The sequence below is a fragment of the Podarcis gaigeae genome (assembly GCF_964106915.1).
Source record: "Podarcis gaigeae genome assembly, chromosome: 2".
NCBI lineage: Eukaryota > Metazoa > Chordata > Lepidosauria > Squamata > Lacertidae > Podarcis > Podarcis gaigeae.
Genome location: NC_139679.1, coordinates 120974717 through 120992342, shown reverse-complemented (window position 1 = coordinate 120992342; position 17626 = coordinate 120974717). Strand labels below are relative to the sequence as shown.

Below are 17626 nucleotides of genomic sequence, written 5' to 3'. Positions count from 1 at the left end.
AGAGGGGGCAATGACAATAAAGATATTATTATTATTATTATTATTATTATTGTAACCCGAGGTACCACTGTATTGGCAATATTTATGAAACACTATCAATTGGGGACTATTAACTTGCTGTTGAAGAAATATCGTCGAAGCAGTTCATTATCCCAGAATTGCCAATACAGTGGTACCTCGGGTTACATACGCTTCAGGTTACAGACTCCACTAACCCAGAAATAGTGCTTCAGGTTAAGAACTTTGCTTCAGGATGAGAACAGAAATCGTGCTCTGGTGGCGCGGCGGCAGCAGGAGGCCCCATTAGCTACTTAAGTACTTAACCCGAGGTACCACTGTCCATTATCAGCCCACGTGTTGCCAGTGTGGTGTAGGGGTTAAGAGTGGTAGTCACGTAATCTGGGGAACCGGGTTCGCGTCTCCGCTCCTCCACCTGCAGCTGCTGGGTGACCTTGGGCTAGTCACACTTCTCTGAAGTCTCTCAGCCCCACTCACCTCACAGAGTGTTTGTTGTGGGGGAGGAAGGGAAAGGAGAATGTTAGCCGCTTTGAGACTCCTGAAGGGGAGTGAAAGGCGGGATATCAAATCCAAACTCTTCTTCTTCTTCTTCTTCTTCTTCTTCTTCTTTTGCTGATCAGATTGTTTCGTGTTGTAACACAGGGGGTTTTCTCATGGCTCTGAGGGGTAGGCAGAGGGCAGAGGCTGCCCTGGGCAGGAAGAAAGGGGGAGCGGAGCAGAGCACAAGGTGTCTTGATTTTTTATTTTGATTTGAAAATGAATCATAGAGTTGGAAGAGACCACAAGGGCCATCGAGTCCAACCCCCTGCCAAGCAGGAAACCCCATCAGAGCGCTCCTGACATATGGCTGTCAAGCCTCTGCTTAAAGACCTCCAAAGAAGGAGACTCCACCACACTCCTTTGTGTCTAATCTTGCCCCTTACTAAAACTGGATGCTCCGAGCACCTTGGAAGCACCAGGACAAAACCCTCCCTCACCTGCAGCTCTGTCTGCTTCTTCTCCTCTGCCCGACTCAAGAGGAAACCTTCGGCCAGGGCCACCGCCTGGGAACTGGTCTCTGCTCCACATTCCCTGACCCAGTTCTCCATCTCCGGGGGGAGGACAGCCAGGAGCTGCTCCAGGATCACTAAATCCAGGATCTGAGCCTTGGTGTGTCGCTCTGGCTTCAGCCACTGATGGCAGAGATGGTGGAGCCGGCTGCAAACCTTTCTGGGTCCCTGGTCATCGCAGTAGCCGACCCCCCTGAAGCGTTGACACTCAGCGTGTGGCCTGTGGGTGCCCCGGTCCTTCTGCACCACCCTTTCCCAGAACCCCCTGCTGCTCACAGTCTTGACATTTTGGGGGGTTCTTCCTGTTTTGGGGGCATCCGTGCCTCTCCCTTCCATCTTCAGGCTGCGCTTCTCCTCGGACCCCCAGCAGGGCTCGAAAAGCCTCATCGACCGGTCACCATCTTCCTCCTAACCATAAAGATTAGGGGGGAAGGGGGACAAATTGAGCAAAGATCGGCCAGACTTTTTGCAGCACAACAGTCAGAAAGCATCAGCCGGTCAGCACTGAGAATGAGGCTTCTTCCTGCAAACAACTGAAATAAATAAATTAAGGTCTTATACAGTGGTACCTCGGGTTACATACACTTCAGGTTACAGACTACGCTAACCCAGGAATAGTACCTCAGGTTAAGAACTTTGCTTCAGGATGAGAACAGAAATCGTGCTCCGGCGGCAGCGGGAGGCCCCATTAGCTAAAGTGGTGCTTCAGGTTAAGAACAGTTTCAGGTTAAGAACGGACCTGCGGAATGAATTAAGTACGTAACCAGAGGTTCCACTGTATATATAATAAATGTTCATAAATGTACCAAGCAAACACATACATCAATATATAAACTACATATCTGAAGCAGTACAGGAATGCAGCCCTGGAACCATTTTGGCTCCCAAACTGACCAAATGTTTTCTCTGCAAGGTCAAAGGAAAATGGAAAAGCCTTCCCATTGTCTTTTCATTCACAAAACCTGTCTTAAGGGTATGTCTGTGTATGAATAGGGTGAGCCTGTGACCTGGCTCAGGAACTAAGTATTTGTCATTACAAAAGACTGGCCAGGCTCCCCAGGGTATCCAATCAAGTAAGCATTAACAGGTAACCTGCCAGACAGCAGAACAACAATGACAGGAGATAAATAAGGCACTTAGTTTTCTCTGGTGCTACACCCCTTTCTGTGATATAGGTACGATGTGTCTGGGGTGCTTTTGGACTCCAAGGCGGCCAATTTAAAATGTCTATATAAGGGCGGACACACCTTCTTGAATTACATACCCAGCACAATGGAACCTTACGAAAGGACAATATGAGTGGACTCTCCCTTCCCTGACCACAGCAAAAAGACTTATACTGATGAATTGGAAAAATAAAAATGTGGCTTCCTTCTACGATTGGATTGAAGAATTATACAAACTCGCAGCATACGAACCATTTGCATACAAACATAGACTTGCCATGGGCAAATGCAATGACATTTGGAATCCATTCTTACAAATACTGTCATAGGTCAAGATCTGGTAAAGTATAAAAATAACTTTGTAAAGTATACAGTTTTTGGGGTTTTCCCTCTCCCCCCTTTGTTTTCCCTTCTGTTTCTCTTCTTCTTTTCTCTCTTTTCTTTATGTCTCACCGTGTTCAGTGCACATATAATGATGTGCTTTTTGAATTCTCAATAAAGATTTATTTATTTTTAAAAAGATTTACCGCCGCAGTTTACCACTGTGCTACAGCCCCTCCACTTAAATAGGAACACAGGAAAATGCTTTATTCGGAGCAGCCTGGCCACTGCATCGGAGGCAGACCACTGATCCACCCAGCTTGGCATTGCCCACACGGACTGGCAGCAGCTGCCCTCCAGAGTTTCAGACAACCCTACCTGGAGATGTTGGGGGCTGAACCCCGGGATTTCTGCTCAACCAACCCAGCTAAGGCTCTTCCATTTCCAACCTGCCTGCCTTTTGTCTCTATTGCCCTCTCTGGCTCTTCTTCCAATGCCCGCTTCCCAATTTTTCCTGCCTTGGGCTTCTCCTCCATCAACGCCCCGGTGCATCCCTCCCCCCAAATGCACTTTGGACTCACCGGATCCCTGGATGGAGAGGGCAGGAGGTGGAGACCATCTGGGCAGCATCTGGGGGGGACCTGCAAAAATAATAATAATCAAAGCATCTTTAGAAGGAGGCGGGGCAGGATGTGACCCTTCCAGAGCCTCCTTCCAGGGCTCTCTAGGAACCCAGACACTCTTCCCCTTAACCCTTAGGCTGGATCCCTCCCTCTCTTTGAGCAATCAGTTTATTCTCATTTATGAATTGCTTCCTCTCCCAAAAAAGTATTTTTTTTTAAAAAAGGCTACTTTCCAAATTTATACATTTCATCCATTCGACATTTCAAAATTTGACTTCCTCCTCCCTCCTTCTGCGGTTCCCTAAATTTGTTTCTTAATTATCTTCCGCATATCCAAGTTCATTTAATTTCCTCATTTAATGATCTTCTGTAAATATATACTCTTAGGAAACTGCAGGTTATTACACTCATCCTGCTAAGGTTTTTATCTGTTTACAATTTATCTGTAAATATTCAACAAAACCTTTCCATTCTTTTATCTCAAAGTGATTTTGCAGCAAAAAACCGAAAAAACACACACCCAAACAATAAGTGAAATTCTGTATGTCAAAACTTGTCTCAAGGAGACAAGTAACTGTACATATGCCTTCTAGACATCTGAAGGCAAAGCTTTTAAAAAAATGTATAATGTTTTATTGTGCTAGTTACAGATAGGTAGCCGTGTTGGTCTGCCATAGTCAAAACAAAATAAAAAAATTCCTTCCAGTAGCACCTTAAAGACCAACTAAGTTAGTTGGTCTTTAAGGTGGTCTTTAAGGTTAGTTGGTCTTTAAGGTTAGTTGGTCTTAAAGTCTAACTTAGTTGGTCTTTAATGTGCTACTGGAGGGAATTTTTTTATTTTGTTTTGACTATGGCAGAACAACACGGCTACCTATCTGTAACTGGAACTATGGAAGGCACCACATTGAGCCGCATGAAATGGAAGTCCATCAACCTCACTACTTAGTTGGTCTTTAAGGTGCTACTGGAAGGAATTTTTTTATTTTGTTTTATTGTGCTTTTAGACATGTTAGAAGCCACCCAGAGTGACTGGGGCAACCCTTGGCTTCCGCCAGAGGACCGTGGGAGCTGCAAGGGCACAAAGGGTTTTGAAGAGGTTGTTGTCCTGCCTTGGGGGAAAAGGGAGTCATAATCCATATTATCTGGAGAGCACACCAGACTGCGGGAAAATGCAGTCCAAAGTGCAGCAGAAGCAGAAACAAAAGCTAGAACGGACAACATGCATCCCTACGTGGGTGGCGCTGTGGTCTGAACCACTGACTCTCTTGGGCTTGCTGATCAGAAGGTCAGTGGTTCGAATCCCCGCGATGGAGTGAGCTCCCGTTGCTCTGTCCCAGTTCCTGCCCATCAAGCAGTTCGAAAGCACACCAGTGCAAGTAGATAAATAGGTACCACTCCGGCGGGAAGGTAAACAGCATTTCTGTGCGCTCTGGTTTCCGTCATGGTGTCCCGTTGCACCAGAAGTGGTTCAGTCCTGCTGGCCACATAACCCAGAAAGCTGTTTGTGGACAAACACTGGCTCCCTCAGCCTGAAAGCGAGATGAGCGCCGCAACCCCATAGACGCCTTTGACTGGACCTAACTGTCCAGGGGTCCTTTACGTTTTATGTGTCTGTGTTTAGAATGAGGAAGACTGGAGTCTAAATTTACCTTTAAAGTGAGGGGAAACTACAGTTCGGGGGAAGAGAAAGTACTTTGAATGCAGCGGGCCTCTCACGTTCATTCTCCAGCACTATCTCCAGAGATATTTTCTGCCTGAAACCCTGGGCAGCCGCTGCCAGTCAGTGGAGACAGTACTAAACTTAATGGACCAATCGCCTGACATAGTAAAAGACAACTTTCTCTGTTGCTGTTCTGCTTGGTTCTAATAATAATAAAAAATTGCTAGGCTTTCTTGTTGTCGTTCTCTTATCTGGGGTTGGACTAGATGACCCTCGGGGTCCCTTCTACAATTCTAGGATTAATCAACAAGCAAGGAGAAAGAGGAGTATCACCTCTCTGCTTTTCTCTCCCTATTTTATTTGTAGTTATCCGACATCAGGCAGACAGGAATGTACATGCACACCCAAGCTAAGGCTGGGCGAGGGAAACAGCACCCGAGGGTCAGGAAGAGGCAAGTGGGTGACCCAGGTGACCTGGCAAAGTCTAACCGGAGGGGTTTTTGGCAAGGAGTGGCTTTGGTGAGGACTAAGGAGCTGTGGGGCTGGGGTGGGGCTGGGGTTTGGCAGAGCTGCAGGCTAAAGCAAGCAGAGGCAGAGCCCCAAACAGAAATGAAATTGGATGGTTTCTCACCTGCTTTCCGGGTTTCTGCTTCTCTTAATGTTTCTGCTTAGCTGCATAGAATCATAAGAGTTGGGACACCGGGGGGTCATCCAGTCCAACCCTCTGAAATGCAGGAATCTCAGCCAAAACATCCATGGCACATGGTCAGCCAACCTCTGCTTAGAAACCTCCAAGTAAGGAGAGTTCACCAGCTCCAGAGGGAGACCGTTCATTGTCGAACATCTCTTAATGTTTGATGTTTTATCATGTTTTTAACATTCTTTTGGGAATTTATTATTAATTATCATCATCATCTTACTGTTAGGAAGGACAGGATACTGTTGTTTTATGATCTTATTAATAACAGGATACTGTTGTTTTATGATCTTCTTAATACAGTGGCACCTCGGTTTTTGAACGTCTTGGAAGCCGAACGTTTCGGTTTTCGGAACACTAAAAACCCAGAAGTAATGTATTTTTCTGTGAATAAGACTAGGTTTTTTTCCTAAAAAATAATATGCAAAATTTGGGGGCGTCTTATACATGGGGGCCATCTCCCCCCATTTTTTTAAATCGGAGTCCTCCAAAATAGTCTTATACATGGGGGCATCTTATAGACAGAAAAATACGGTGAATGTTTCCATTTTCAAACGCGCCTCCGAAGTCGAACAGCTTCTGCTGTTTTTCAATTTTCTCTGTTAAATTTGCAGGCCGCCCTTTGCGCCTTGGTTTTCAAACATTTCGGAAGTTGAACGGTCTTCCGGAACGGATTACATTCAAAAACCAACGTACCACTGTATGCTATATGAATCTGTAGTTGTAGAGTTGGAAGGGGCACCGGGGTCATCTAGTCCAACCCCGTGTAATGCCGGAATCTCAGCTATAACATCCGGACAGGGAAGGGGAGTCTACCACTCCTGAGGGAGAGTTCCACTGTCAACAGCTCTAACCGTTGGGCGCAGTTCTTCCTGATGCTTAGTTGGAAATTTAGAGATTTAACATTGCCTTCCCTTCTACTGCTTTTACGCTTGTATTCCTCTTACGTCTATTCAGTTTATGTTTCTGTATAATGAAAATGCAAGAAAAATGTGGTGTGTGTTTCTTTTTTTAAAAAAAATAAAGCTGCAATAAAATATATCGCAGCAAATGCATGCAAAACAGACACACATACATAAATAATTATGTTTATAAGCATATGTTTGAAATTTGTATTTTATTGCTTTTTTTGACATTCTTGTATTATTTAATAAAATCTAAATTTTTTTTTGAAAAAAACAGACACACAAGCTGCAATCCAAGTTTAGAAGGGAAATCTTTATTAACACAATACACAGACAATGGAACACCGCAAGCGAGACGATGCTATCAGGCATGGGACAGATAACTCTCGGGGTGGAGAGTTAAAATGAAGCGCACCCGGAATCGAGAGTCGGAAAGTCCAGCAAAATAAATAAATAAAAATATAGACCAGCATCTGCCTTCAGACAGACCATGGTTACTTCTCTCTCAGTTGACAGATTGTACAGTCTGCCCAAATTCTGGTTTCTTTATGAAGAATGTGCCGTCAACATTCTGTAAATCCTGGGTTGTCACAACAAAACATCAGATATTGAAATCTTCCCGTTACAGGACTGCCTTCAGATGTCTTCTAAAAGTCAGATAGTTATTAATTTCCTTGATCTCTGATGGGAGGGCGTTCCACAGGGCGGGCGCCACCACCGAGAAGGCCCTCTGCCTGGTTCCCTGTAACCTCACTTCTTGCAGGGAGGGAACCGCCAGAAGGCCCTTGGAGCTGGACCTCAGTGTCCAGGCTGATCGGTGGGGGTGGAAATGCTCCTTCAGGTATACTGGGCCTTTGAGGTCATTTAGGGCTTTAAAGGTAAGCACCAACACTTTGAATTGTGCTCGGAAATGTACTGGGAGCCAATGTAGGTATTTTAGGACCGGTGTTATATGGTCCCAGTGGCCACTCCCACAGTTTCCTTTTCACACTCACTGGTTCTCCCTCTTGTGATATGGTTTGAGCTTAGGATTTTCTGTTAGTTGGGAGAGCTTTCGTCTCTACAGCATGGATAGGCAAACTAAGGCCCAGGGGCCAGATCCAGCCCAATTGCATTCTAAATCCAGTCCGCAGAAGGTCCGGGAATCAGCGTGTTTTTACATGAGTAGAATGTGTCCTTTTATTTAAAATGCATCTCTGGGTTATTTGTGGGGCATAGGAATTCATTCATTCCCCCCCCCCCCAAAAAAATATAGTCTGGCCCCCCACAAGGTCTGAGGGACAGTGGACCGGCCCCCTGCTGAAAAAGGTTGCTGACCCCTGATCTACGGACTTCCTTGCTCCTTAGAGCAGAGCTTTCTGAACTGTGTGTCGGCTGCAGTGTGTCTCGCGAGTTTAACCTCTGGTTTGCTAGTAAAACTGAACTGCTGTGTTGCAAAATGACGCATGTCTCAAAAGTGCGTCCCCAAGTTGAAAAGTTTGGAAAGCTCTGCCTTAGAGTGAATCCTCCATTACGAAGATTTGTGCCCCACCAGGGGGACTTTCTCCAATCCAGGGATTCCTAGGATTCACCACATTGTCTCCTCTGTGGATTTTTTTATGTTCGTTAAAGTTTGTGCTCCACCTGAAGCTTTTCCCACATACAGGGCACGTATAGGGCTTCTCCCCTGTGTGGATTCTCTGATGTGACTTAAGATACGAGCTCCCGATGAAGCTTTTCCCGCACTCCGAGCACGTGTAGGGTTTCTCCCCTGCGTGCACTTTGAGGTGGATGGCGTGGCTCTTGCTGTGGCTGAAGCTCTTCCCGCACAAGGAGCAGGTGTACGGTTTCTCCCCGGTGTGGATCCTGTGGTGCAGAGTCAGGCCCGTGTTGCGCGTGAAGCTTTTCCCGCAAACGGAGCACTTGAACGGCTGCTCTCCCGTGTGGATTCTCTCATGAGAGTTGAGGCTGATGCTGTGGCTGAAGCTCTTCCCGCACAGAGAGCAGGCGTACGGTTTCTCCCCGGTGTGGATCCGCTTGTGAGACCGGAGGTCCGAGCTCCCCCGGAAACTCTTCCCGCACTCGGAGCATTTGAAGGGCTGCTCTTCCGTGTGGGTTCTCTGATGAGAAGAGAGGTCCGTGCTCCGGCGGAAGCTCTTGCTGCACTCGGCGCATTTGTAGGGTTTCTCCCCCGTGTGGATTCTCTGATGTTCATTAAGGTGCGATTTGCGGCTGAAGCTTTTCCCGCACACGACGCACACAATCCGCTTCTTTTCGGCGCCCGTCTTTTCGTGGATTTTGCGGAAGTGGGAAGCAAGGAAGGGATTTCCCCTCTTCTCTTCTGCCTCAGTTTCCCTTTTCTGCTCTTCCGCCTCCGAACGTCTGGCTTTTTCCCAGGAGACCGCGCACGGTGTTACTTCATTCCCGTTCTTCCACCCATCTCCTGCTGGAGGAAAGAGAAAAAACTAGTAAGATCACAAGGAAAAAATGGAGCCTCTAAATGAGGGAACGACTGCTGCTGCTCACCAGAATGGAAGACAGATCTGGTGAATATTAAATTAATTTTGCTGATTGTCATTAACTGAAAATGTGGAGTGACAGGGCTCTGATGCTGTTTAAGGTGACTCCTGTGCAGAACCTCTAGATAAGGACTCCGTTTACACACAGTGGTACCTCGGGTTAAGAATCTAATTCGTTCTGGAGATCCGTTCTTAACCTGAAACTGTTCTTAACCTGAGGTACCACTGTAGCTAATGGGGCCCCCGCTGCCACCACACAATTTCTGTTCTCATCCTGAAGCAAAGTTCTTAACCCGAAGTACTATTTCTGGGTTAGTGGAGTCTGAAACATAGCCTGAAGCGTCTGTAACCTGAGGTACCACTGTACTGAGAAGAAACACGGTACAGTGGTACCTTGGGTTAAGTACTTAATTCGTTCCTGAGGTCCGTACTTAAATTGAAACTGTTCTTAACCTGAAGCACCACTTTAGCTAATGGGGCCTCCCGCTGCTGCCGTGCCGCCGGAACCCGATTTCTGTTCTTATCCTGAAGCAAAGTTCTTAACCTGAAGCACTATTTCTGGCTTAGTGGAGTGTGTAACCTGAAGCGTCTGTAACCCGAGGTACCACTGTACTCAAAACAATGCAAGAAATCTATCTGTTAACGTGGCAGCTCTTAATGTGGCAGCACTTAATGTTAATGTGGAACTCCTTGCCAATTGACAGCTTAGTGCATTTTTGTTTAGGCATGTGTTTTATCTCTTAATCATCTTAATGATCTCTTAAGCATCTTTTGAATGTTTTAAATACCTGCTTTTAGTTGCTTTTCTTGATGATTTTAATGTTTTATCATTTTTGTGTGCTTAGAAGTTTGCTTCTTTAAAAAAAATATGCAACCAAGCAGTATATAGGTTTTGTTAAATCAATAAGCCTTACCCAGAGAGGCCAGATTCCCATAATTCTCCACCATGACTTCCCATTGCAGGGCTCTTTGGTCCGGATCCAGCAGTGCCCACTCCTCCTCTGTGAAATACACAGCCACCTCCTCAAACGTCACCAGACCCTGGAAGGGGAAGAAGAAGAAAACAGTTTCTCCTTGCAGACTATACAACAGATCCTCATCATTAAATAAATTATTATTATCAATTATTGTAAGCCACATCCTGGCACCTCTCACCAACCACAGGCCAGGTTGGCTGCTGGGCGGGGCTTAGCACCAGTCTGTCAGTCAGTTTTATTGCACATAGCCAAAGGCTGCCGCAATGTACACAGACTCATTCAACAATTAAAAGAAAATATACTGAATTGATAGAAAAAACTTAAAACATTTATATTATCAAGACATTACCTACTCTAAACAGAGCTATAAAAGTACCTTATACAAATTAAGACATTAAACAATAAAATTTATAAGCTAAAATTATCTCGTGGCTACTAATATATTTAAAAATAATGTTAATTAATACAATGTGCAATTATATTCAGAGTTCGGTGATAAAGAAAGAATATAGCTTGATGTAAGTAGGGTCAAATAAATTCATCTCCTTTACAGTTGGTGGCTACCTCGGTTATATAATTTGCTCTAATTTTCCTAGCGGCAGTTGCAAAGAGTGCTACGCATCAGGTCACATGCTTATCTGTGTCTGCGAGGAGATATAAAATCACGTCAGTCACCCTGTGACAACTTCAGAAGGGGCTCGCTGTCCGTGCTACGTTGGAATGGCTTTATTGTTTTTAGTTTGGTGTTTTGTTTCGTTTTTTGGCATTTCAACTTACAGTGGTGCCCCGCAAGACAAACGCCTCGCAAGACGGAAAACCCGCTAGATGAAAGGGTTTTCCATTTTGGAGGTGCTTCGCAAAACTAATTTCCCTATGGGGTTGCTTTGTAAGACGAAAATGTCTTGCGAGTTCCCGCGGGTTTCCCCCCCTTTCCCCCCCCTTTTCCTAAGCCCTAAGCCGCTTATCAGCTGATCCGCTAAAAACCGCTAGACTGCTAATAGCGCTAATCTGCTAAGCTGTCAATGGGCTTGCTTCGCAAGACGAAAAAACCGCTATACAAAGAGAATCGCGGAATGGATTAATTTCGTCTTGCGAGGCACCACTGTATTTTAATCGTGTTGCACATCACTCTGAAATGCTCTGAAACGGTCTACAAGACTGCAAACTAAATCATTAGGTTTGTTTTCCAACCGTCTTGGTAACCAGACATATGATGCCCCAGATTTTCTCTCAAGGATGTTGTTTTCATCGCCCCCCCCCCCACCAATTTTGACCAATAATAATTAAGGCAGCAGTTAAGAGGTGTTGCGTTCAGTCTGCTCCTCCTTCTAAGGATCCCAAGGCAGGGTTGGCGAGGCTGGGCAGGTCAGATTTGCCCCTCAGCGGGTGCTACGCAGCCTCTCGCCGTTTGTCCTTTGACAAGTAGCCCAGGGACAAAGGCGCCCAGCCTGTCCCCAAACTTCTACCTACCTGGTCAGGTGCCACAGGTGCCCCTCCACCAGCAAGAGGAGAAGGCTCAGTCTGCATGGCCGCTGGCATGCCTCCACCTGAAATGACACAATGTATGGAAGTGAGAGCTGGACCATAAAGAAGGCTGATTGCCGAAGAATGGATGCTTTTGAATTGTGGTGCTGGAGGAGACTCTTGAGAGTCCCATGGACTGCAAGAAGATCAAACCTCTCCATGCTGAAGGAAATCAGCCCTGAGTGCTCACTGGAAGGACAGATTGTGAAGCTGAGGCTCCAATACTTTGGCCACCTCATGAGAAGAGAAGACTCCCTGGAAAAGACCCTGATGTTGGGAAAGATGGAGGGCACAAGGAGAAGGGGACGACAGAGGACGAGATGGTTGGACAGTGTTCTCGAAACTACCAGCATGAGTTTGACCAAACTGCGAGAGGCAGTGGAAGACAGGAGGGCCTGGCGTGCTCTGGTCCAGGGGGTCACGAAGAGTCGGACACGACTAAACGACGAAACAACAACAACAATGGTGGGAAGCATTGCATTGCTTTAGGAACATTTTTTTTAGTGTTTCAGGAGGGAGTGTGTGTGTGTGTGTGTGAGAGAGAGAGAGAGAGAGAGAGGGAGAGAGAGGGAGAGAGAGCGAGAGCGCACACAGCAGTGTGTTGTAGTGGTTACAGTCTCGGGCTAGGACTCTGGGAGATGCCAGAATTCAAATATGACAGTCGGCATTTGACACACTAATCTAAGATAGACCCAATGGTCTGAATCAGGATAAGGCAGCTTATACAGTGGTACCTCGGGTTAAGTACTTAATTCGTTCCGGAGGTCTGTTCTTAACCTGAACCTGTTCTTAACCTGAGGTACCACTTTAGCTAATGGGGCCTCCCGCTGCTGCCGCACGATTTCTGTTCTCATCCTGAAGCAAAGTTCTTAACCCGAGGTACTATTTCTGAGTTAGCGGAGTCTGTAACCTGAAGCATCTGTAACCCGAGGTACCACTGTACTGTTATTAGATTCCTACACACACCCAGCAGAAGCTGAAATCTTCTCTGCCCCTTCTTACCCGGGGAGCTGGGGTTTCCTTCGCCCTCCTGCGTGATCCCCCAGGAGGACTGACTTTGCCTGGAGTCCAACGGAGTCATCTCGTCTTGGGAAGAAGCAGGGACCGATTCTGCTGGCAGTGTCCGGGGCTGGAAGCGATGTAAGGGACCCAGGTGAGAGATAGGAGAGAAATACTTTTTTTAAAGGATGCAAGCAAAAGGCAAGATTCTGAGTTCTGAGCAGATGAAAGGAGGCTTTTCCAGCGTGAGGGCCGCATTCCCATCTGGGCAACATTCTGAGGGCCGCATAGTGGGTGGAGTGGGAAATGCAAATGATGTTTCTGTGAAGGAAGCGGGTTTCTAAGCATTGTATTTTCTACTGTGGTTTTGTTTTAACTTTTCAAAAGCTGCATTTCCCTCCACATCCCCCACAAAAAGCATTCATTGCGCTGGGCTCTTGTGAGAGGAAGGATGAGATATAAATAATCATCATCTCTTTATGGAATTAATTTATTTATTTATTGCATCCCACTCTTCTTCCCCCGAGGCGACAAACAGATACACAATTTAATTTTTTTTAAAGCAACACCCAAAACGGTGATAATGTCCACTTTCAGTGATAATGTCCACTTTCTGCTGTTTCCAACCTGCTGTAATACTTTGGTATTTCTGCATGCTCTTTACCTTTGGCTTATTTTGCTTATTAAATAAAAAATATTTTTAATCCCAAAACATTGTAAAATGGTCAAAACATTCTAAAAACCAATTACAATGTGACTTGCCTTACAAAGGCCCCATCGGCCCTGTGCATTTAAAGCAGTTATCAGACCACTTTGAATAGCCATTCAATAATATTGGGGACTGTAGTTTGTTCAGAGTGAAAACACAATATTAAAAACAGTTTAAAACAACTTGCAATCTCAAAAATAAGGCGAGTCCTAAAAATATTCTGCTTAGGGGCAAAAACAAGAAGGTTAAGAAAGCCCTGTTGGCTGAATCCAGTGGCCCATTCAGTCCAGCCTCCTGCTCTCACAGTGGACAAACAGATCCCTCTTCTGGAACATCCACAAACAGGATCTGAGCACAACAGCAGGAATTTCCCTACTTGTAAGTCCCAGAAACTGCAATTCACAGACATCTACTGCCTCTGGCAGGCAGAACAAAACCACAAGCCAATACAGGCTCATAGTCTTACACTGCATGAAAATCAGCTTCTACTTGGATGAATCTCTCACCTGCAGCTCTTTCTGCTTCTTGTCCTCTGCTCGGCTCAGGAGGAAACCTTCGGCCAGGGCCACCGCCTGGGAACTGGTCTCCGCTCCACATTCCCTGACCCAGCTCTCCATCTCCGGGGGGAGGACAGCCAGGAACTGCTCCAGGATTACTAAATCCAAGATCTGAGCCTTGGTGTGTCTCTCCGGCTTCAGCCACTGACGGCAAAGATGGTGGAGTCGGCTGCAAACCTCTCTGGGTCCCTCGGCCTCATGGTAGCGGGAATGCCTGAAACGCTGGCGCTGAGCGTCTGAGCTGAGGACGACCTCCTCGCCCGGGATCTCCTGCATGGTTCTTTCCCAGAATCCCCTGCTGCTACTAGTCTGGGTGACGCAAGGGTCCTGTCTTGCTAGGGACCCAGCCAGCTCCCGCTCTCCCATCTTCGATCCGTGGCTCCCTAGAGTTCTGGAGCGGCTCCTTCCCTCGCTGCTGAATCTTTTTAACAGCCTGGGGTTTAGGGTGGAGGCAAATCCAGCATAGGAAACAGGTCAATTGCACATGTTGCCAAGCGGAGAAGGTACTTTGCAGGAAAAACTGGAAATCCACCTGGTTAAGGATGAAGGTTTCCTCCTGTAAACAAAGCAAGCAAGAGGGAAATGAGAGGCTGGGAATGAGGATGTGGGAGCGAGGGAATTCATCCGGCACAGAATAAAACCTGCAAAATCCAGGAAGGGCCATAGCTCAGGGGTAAAGCAGTTGTCCTGCATGCAGGTGATCCCGGGCTCAATTCCACCCAATGTGGGGCTTGAACCCACAACCTTGGGATACAGAGTCTCTTGCTCTACGGAATGAGCCACGGTATCAGTTCAGACCATACAACATGGAAAAAAATGCACAATTGCGGCACAACAAAAGCAATCATAAACAATAAACGAAACACCCAAAAATACACAATCAGATTGAACAATTCCTACGTAACCAAATCTAAAATAAAGGTATGAAAACCCTAAACTATACCCCAGCCCAAGACTATTCTCATAGAAGGCGACTCTCTGCTTCTTGCCTCTTCTTTGCAGCCCCCAGATCTTTGGATGAAGGGCAGTATAAAAATTTAATTAAAAAACCGATAATAATGTTGCACGTTGCCTATGATAGCAGCGTTCCACACGCAATGTAAATGGCCTGTAGAAAGAAAACCGAGAGGCTACTATGTACTTTTATAATAGATGAAAATCTGTCAGTGAATAACAATGACAATAACAACAAGAAGAATGTTAAACGGCCTCAATCCAGTATACCTGAAGGAGCGTCTCCACCCCCATCGTTCTACCTGGACACTGAGGTCCAGCTCCGAGGGCCTTCTGGCGGTTCCCTCACTGCGAGAAGCCAAGTTACAGGGAAGCAGGCAGAGGGCCTTCTCGGAAGTGGCACCCACCCTATGGAACGTCCTCCCACCAGATGTCAAAGAAAACAACTACCAAACTTTTAGAAGACATCTGAAGGCAGCCCTGTTTAGGGAATGTTTTAATGTTTGATGTATTACAGTATTTTTGCGAAGCCGCCCAAAGTGGCTGGGGAAGCCCAGCCAGATGGGCAGGGTATAAATAAATAATAATTATAATTATTAATTATTATTATTGTTGTTGTTGTTGTTGTTGGATATGAACCAGTCTCACGGATGTCAATGCAATCCATCCGTTTTGCTGCCTCCCGACAGAGGCAAGGGAATCCCCACCCGGAGATTCCTTGCATGGCAGGGGGTTGGACTAGATGACCCCGGGGTCCCTTTCCAAATTCCACGCATCCTCTTTTGAAGCCTGCCTCAATCCGAGACTGCCTCCTTGCCTTTCGCCTTTAAGCGCCGGCTGGAGTCTCTCCGCGTGGCCCCTTCCAACAATCCCAGCCCTCCTTCTCCCCCCTGCCTCAGTTTCCCCACTCACCCTCCTTCCACAGCAGCCCCGGGGACCCCAATTCACCCCGAGGGGTTTGCACTCTCCAGATCCCTTGTTTGGAAAGGGGGGAGAAGGAAGAGAGGGAGAGGAAGGCTGCCGCGCGTGGGGGGCGGGGGAGGGAGATCAAAGGCGGCCTCCGACTCCCCCAGTCGCGGGGGAGGGGCAGGATGCGACTCTTCCCATTCATAAATCCCTTCCTTCGTTCCAGCCGCCTCTCTAGGAAGCGGGACTCTTTTGCCTTAACCCTTAGCCTGCAAGCGCGCCGTGCTTTTAAAGCACGACTAAGCCCCCAAAAAGAGGAATCCTGGGAGCAGTAGTTTAAGGGTGCCGGGAACTGTAGCACCATAAGGGGGGAAACTATAGTTCCTGTTGCGGGAAGCCACGTGCTTTTCACGTATATAGAGTAAATGCAGCCGTAGACTACGGTAAAAGTGTATTTAACAGATAACGTGCAATGAGAATGTTTGGAAGTCTTTTTTAAAACCTCATCTACTTTTTCTTCCTTCTTTTCTTTTCTTTTTTCATAAATTGTAGTGTCATGTGTATTGTGAGGTATACAAAGTACCTTTGCTTCAGTTGCCATCATTTTCTTTTTTTGTTACAAACAAAAACAGAGTGTTGTATGAATGTTGTATAAATGTATATTTTCAAAAAATAATAAAGATTGAATTTTACAAAAGAAAATAAAATGTATTTGCCCACTCGACCACTTCCGTCTGCGGGACTGGCAGGCGCCACATAATCCCCGTTCTGCATTGATACAAAATCAATCTTTTAGTGCGGCAGGTCCTTCACTCTGGAACTCCTTGCCTATTGACATCAAGCAGGTGTCTTCACTGTGCTCTTTCAGCACCTGCTAAAAACATTTATTTTGATTAAACCCAGATATGTAGAGTGCCGCTGCATCCGTTTTTAGCTTATTGTTGATTTTATCTTTCGAATGTTTTAAGAGGGTTTTTAAAAAACTGATTATTTCACTCTATCGTTCTCTTTGTGAACCGCTTTGAGGTGTGTTTTTTAAAATCACTGCTTGATTAGCAGTGTATAAACTTTATTTTCCATTATAAAGCCTTTATTTTATAGCATAAATGCTTTTATAATGGAAATAGCAATTAAGTGTTTCTCTTCCATTTATCCCTCCCCAAAGGCAGAGAGCTGTACCTGTCTGCCACCTAGATAAATTCAAAGGGTCGTGGGTTCTGCCGTGGGACGCGGGTGGCACTGTGTGTTTCCCAACCTTGGGCCTCCAGCTGTTTTTGGACTACAACTCCCATCATCCCTAGCTAGCAAGACCAGTGGTCAGGGATGATGGGAATTGTAGTTCAAAAACAGCTGGAGGCCCAAGGTTGGGAAACACTGGACTGAGCCTAGGACTTGCTGATCAGAAGGTCGCTGGTTTGAATCCCCGCGACGGGGTGAGCTCCCGTTGCTCGGTCCCTGCTCCTGCCAACCCAGCAGTTCGAAAGCACGTCAAAGTGCAAGTAGATAAATAGGTACCGCTCTGGCGGGAAGGTAAATGGCATTTCTGTGCGCTGCTCTGGTTCGCCAGAAGCGGCTTAGTCATGCTGGCCACATGACCCGGAAGCTGTATGCCGGCTCCCTCGGCCAATAAAGCAAGATGAGCGCCGCAATCCCAGAGTCGGCCACGACTGGACCTAATGGTCCCTTTACCTTTACCTGAGGAGGACCCCTCTCCCCATACCATCTTGGCCCAGTGTTTCCCAAATTTGGGTCTCCAGCTGTTTTTTGAACTAGAACTCCAACCATCCCTAGCTAGCAGGACTAGTGGTCAGGGATGATAGGAACTGTAGTCTGAAAACAGCTGGAGACCCAAGTTTGGGAAAGCCTGATCATGAGGTCTGCTGTGAAGGCTCATACCCAAACCTCCATCCTTCATCTAGACAAGCGAGAGGCGTCCACAGAGTTCAAGGAAATCCCCCAGCAAAGGCAAAACACACAAAGACACAAACACACTCTTCCCTTTCTTCTGTGTTTTTCCTCTTTAATTTCCCAGTGTATTTTTAGGCCTGATCCAGTTAATTGTG

The 17626-nt window shown here is 46.4% G+C and overlaps 2 protein-coding genes across 8 annotated transcripts in view; both read right to left on the bottom strand.

Annotated features, from left to right (window-relative positions):
• Positions 1 to 17626, bottom strand: part of LOC310837436 (uncharacterized protein) — a 103154-nt gene that overhangs the window by 5568 nt on the left and 79960 nt on the right. The window contains exons 1-2 of one of the 4 annotated variants that reach the window (XM_083724028.1): positions 3136 to 3267; positions 996 to 1475 (exon numbers count right to left, since the gene is read on the bottom strand). The exons of 1 other annotated variant lie outside the window; for it this stretch is intronic. In XM_083724028.1, the coding sequence (XP_083580154.1) occupies positions 996 to 1454 (459 nt within the window). In that variant the 5' untranslated portion in view covers positions 1455 to 1475; positions 3136 to 3267. Of the gene's footprint in view, positions 1 to 995; positions 1591 to 3135; positions 3268 to 17626 lie in introns of those variants that run through there. 2 more of the 4 variants (XM_083724027.1, XM_083724029.1) reach the window with 2 other exon arrangements.
• Positions 6738 to 16549, bottom strand: LOC310837571 (zinc finger protein 213-like). Of its 4 annotated transcripts, none has more exons than XR_014560583.1 (7): positions 15622 to 16549; positions 13653 to 14259; positions 12441 to 12567; positions 11385 to 11461; positions 9852 to 9978; positions 7590 to 8861; positions 6738 to 7499 (listed from the first exon to the last, which is right to left on the bottom strand). XR_014560583.1 is itself a non-coding variant. In XM_083724383.1 (6 exons), the coding sequence occupies exons 2-6, from the start codon at positions 14067 to 14069 to the stop codon at positions 7933 to 7935; spliced, it is 1677 nt and encodes a 558-aa protein (XP_083580509.1). In that variant the 5' UTR covers positions 14070 to 14259; positions 15622 to 16549; the 3' UTR covers positions 6738 to 7932. The 4 variants fall into 4 exon arrangements, 2 of the variants coding, with proteins under 2 accessions (XP_083580509.1, XP_083580508.1); XR_014560584.1 differs by having other exon boundaries at positions 7590 to 8864; positions 15622 to 16548; XM_083724383.1 differs by having other exon boundaries at positions 6738 to 8861.

What these genes read in the sequence shown, in the direction of transcription:
- LOC310837571 (XM_083724382.1), bottom strand. Translation starts at nt 14,069, where the DNA reads ATGGGAGAGCGGGAGCTGGCTGGGTCCCTAGCAAGACAGGACCCTTGC. An exon ending in AGGAAACCCCAGCTCCCCGG is followed by an intron (nt 11,462 to 12,440) that starts GTAAGAAGGGGC and finishes GTGTCATTTCAG; the next exon opens with GTGGAGGCATGCCAGCGGCC. An exon ending in TGGGAATCTGGCCTCTCTGG is followed by an intron (nt 8,865 to 9,851) that starts GTAAGGCTTATT and finishes TCTTTCCTCCAG; the next exon opens with CAGGAGATGGGTGGAAGAAC.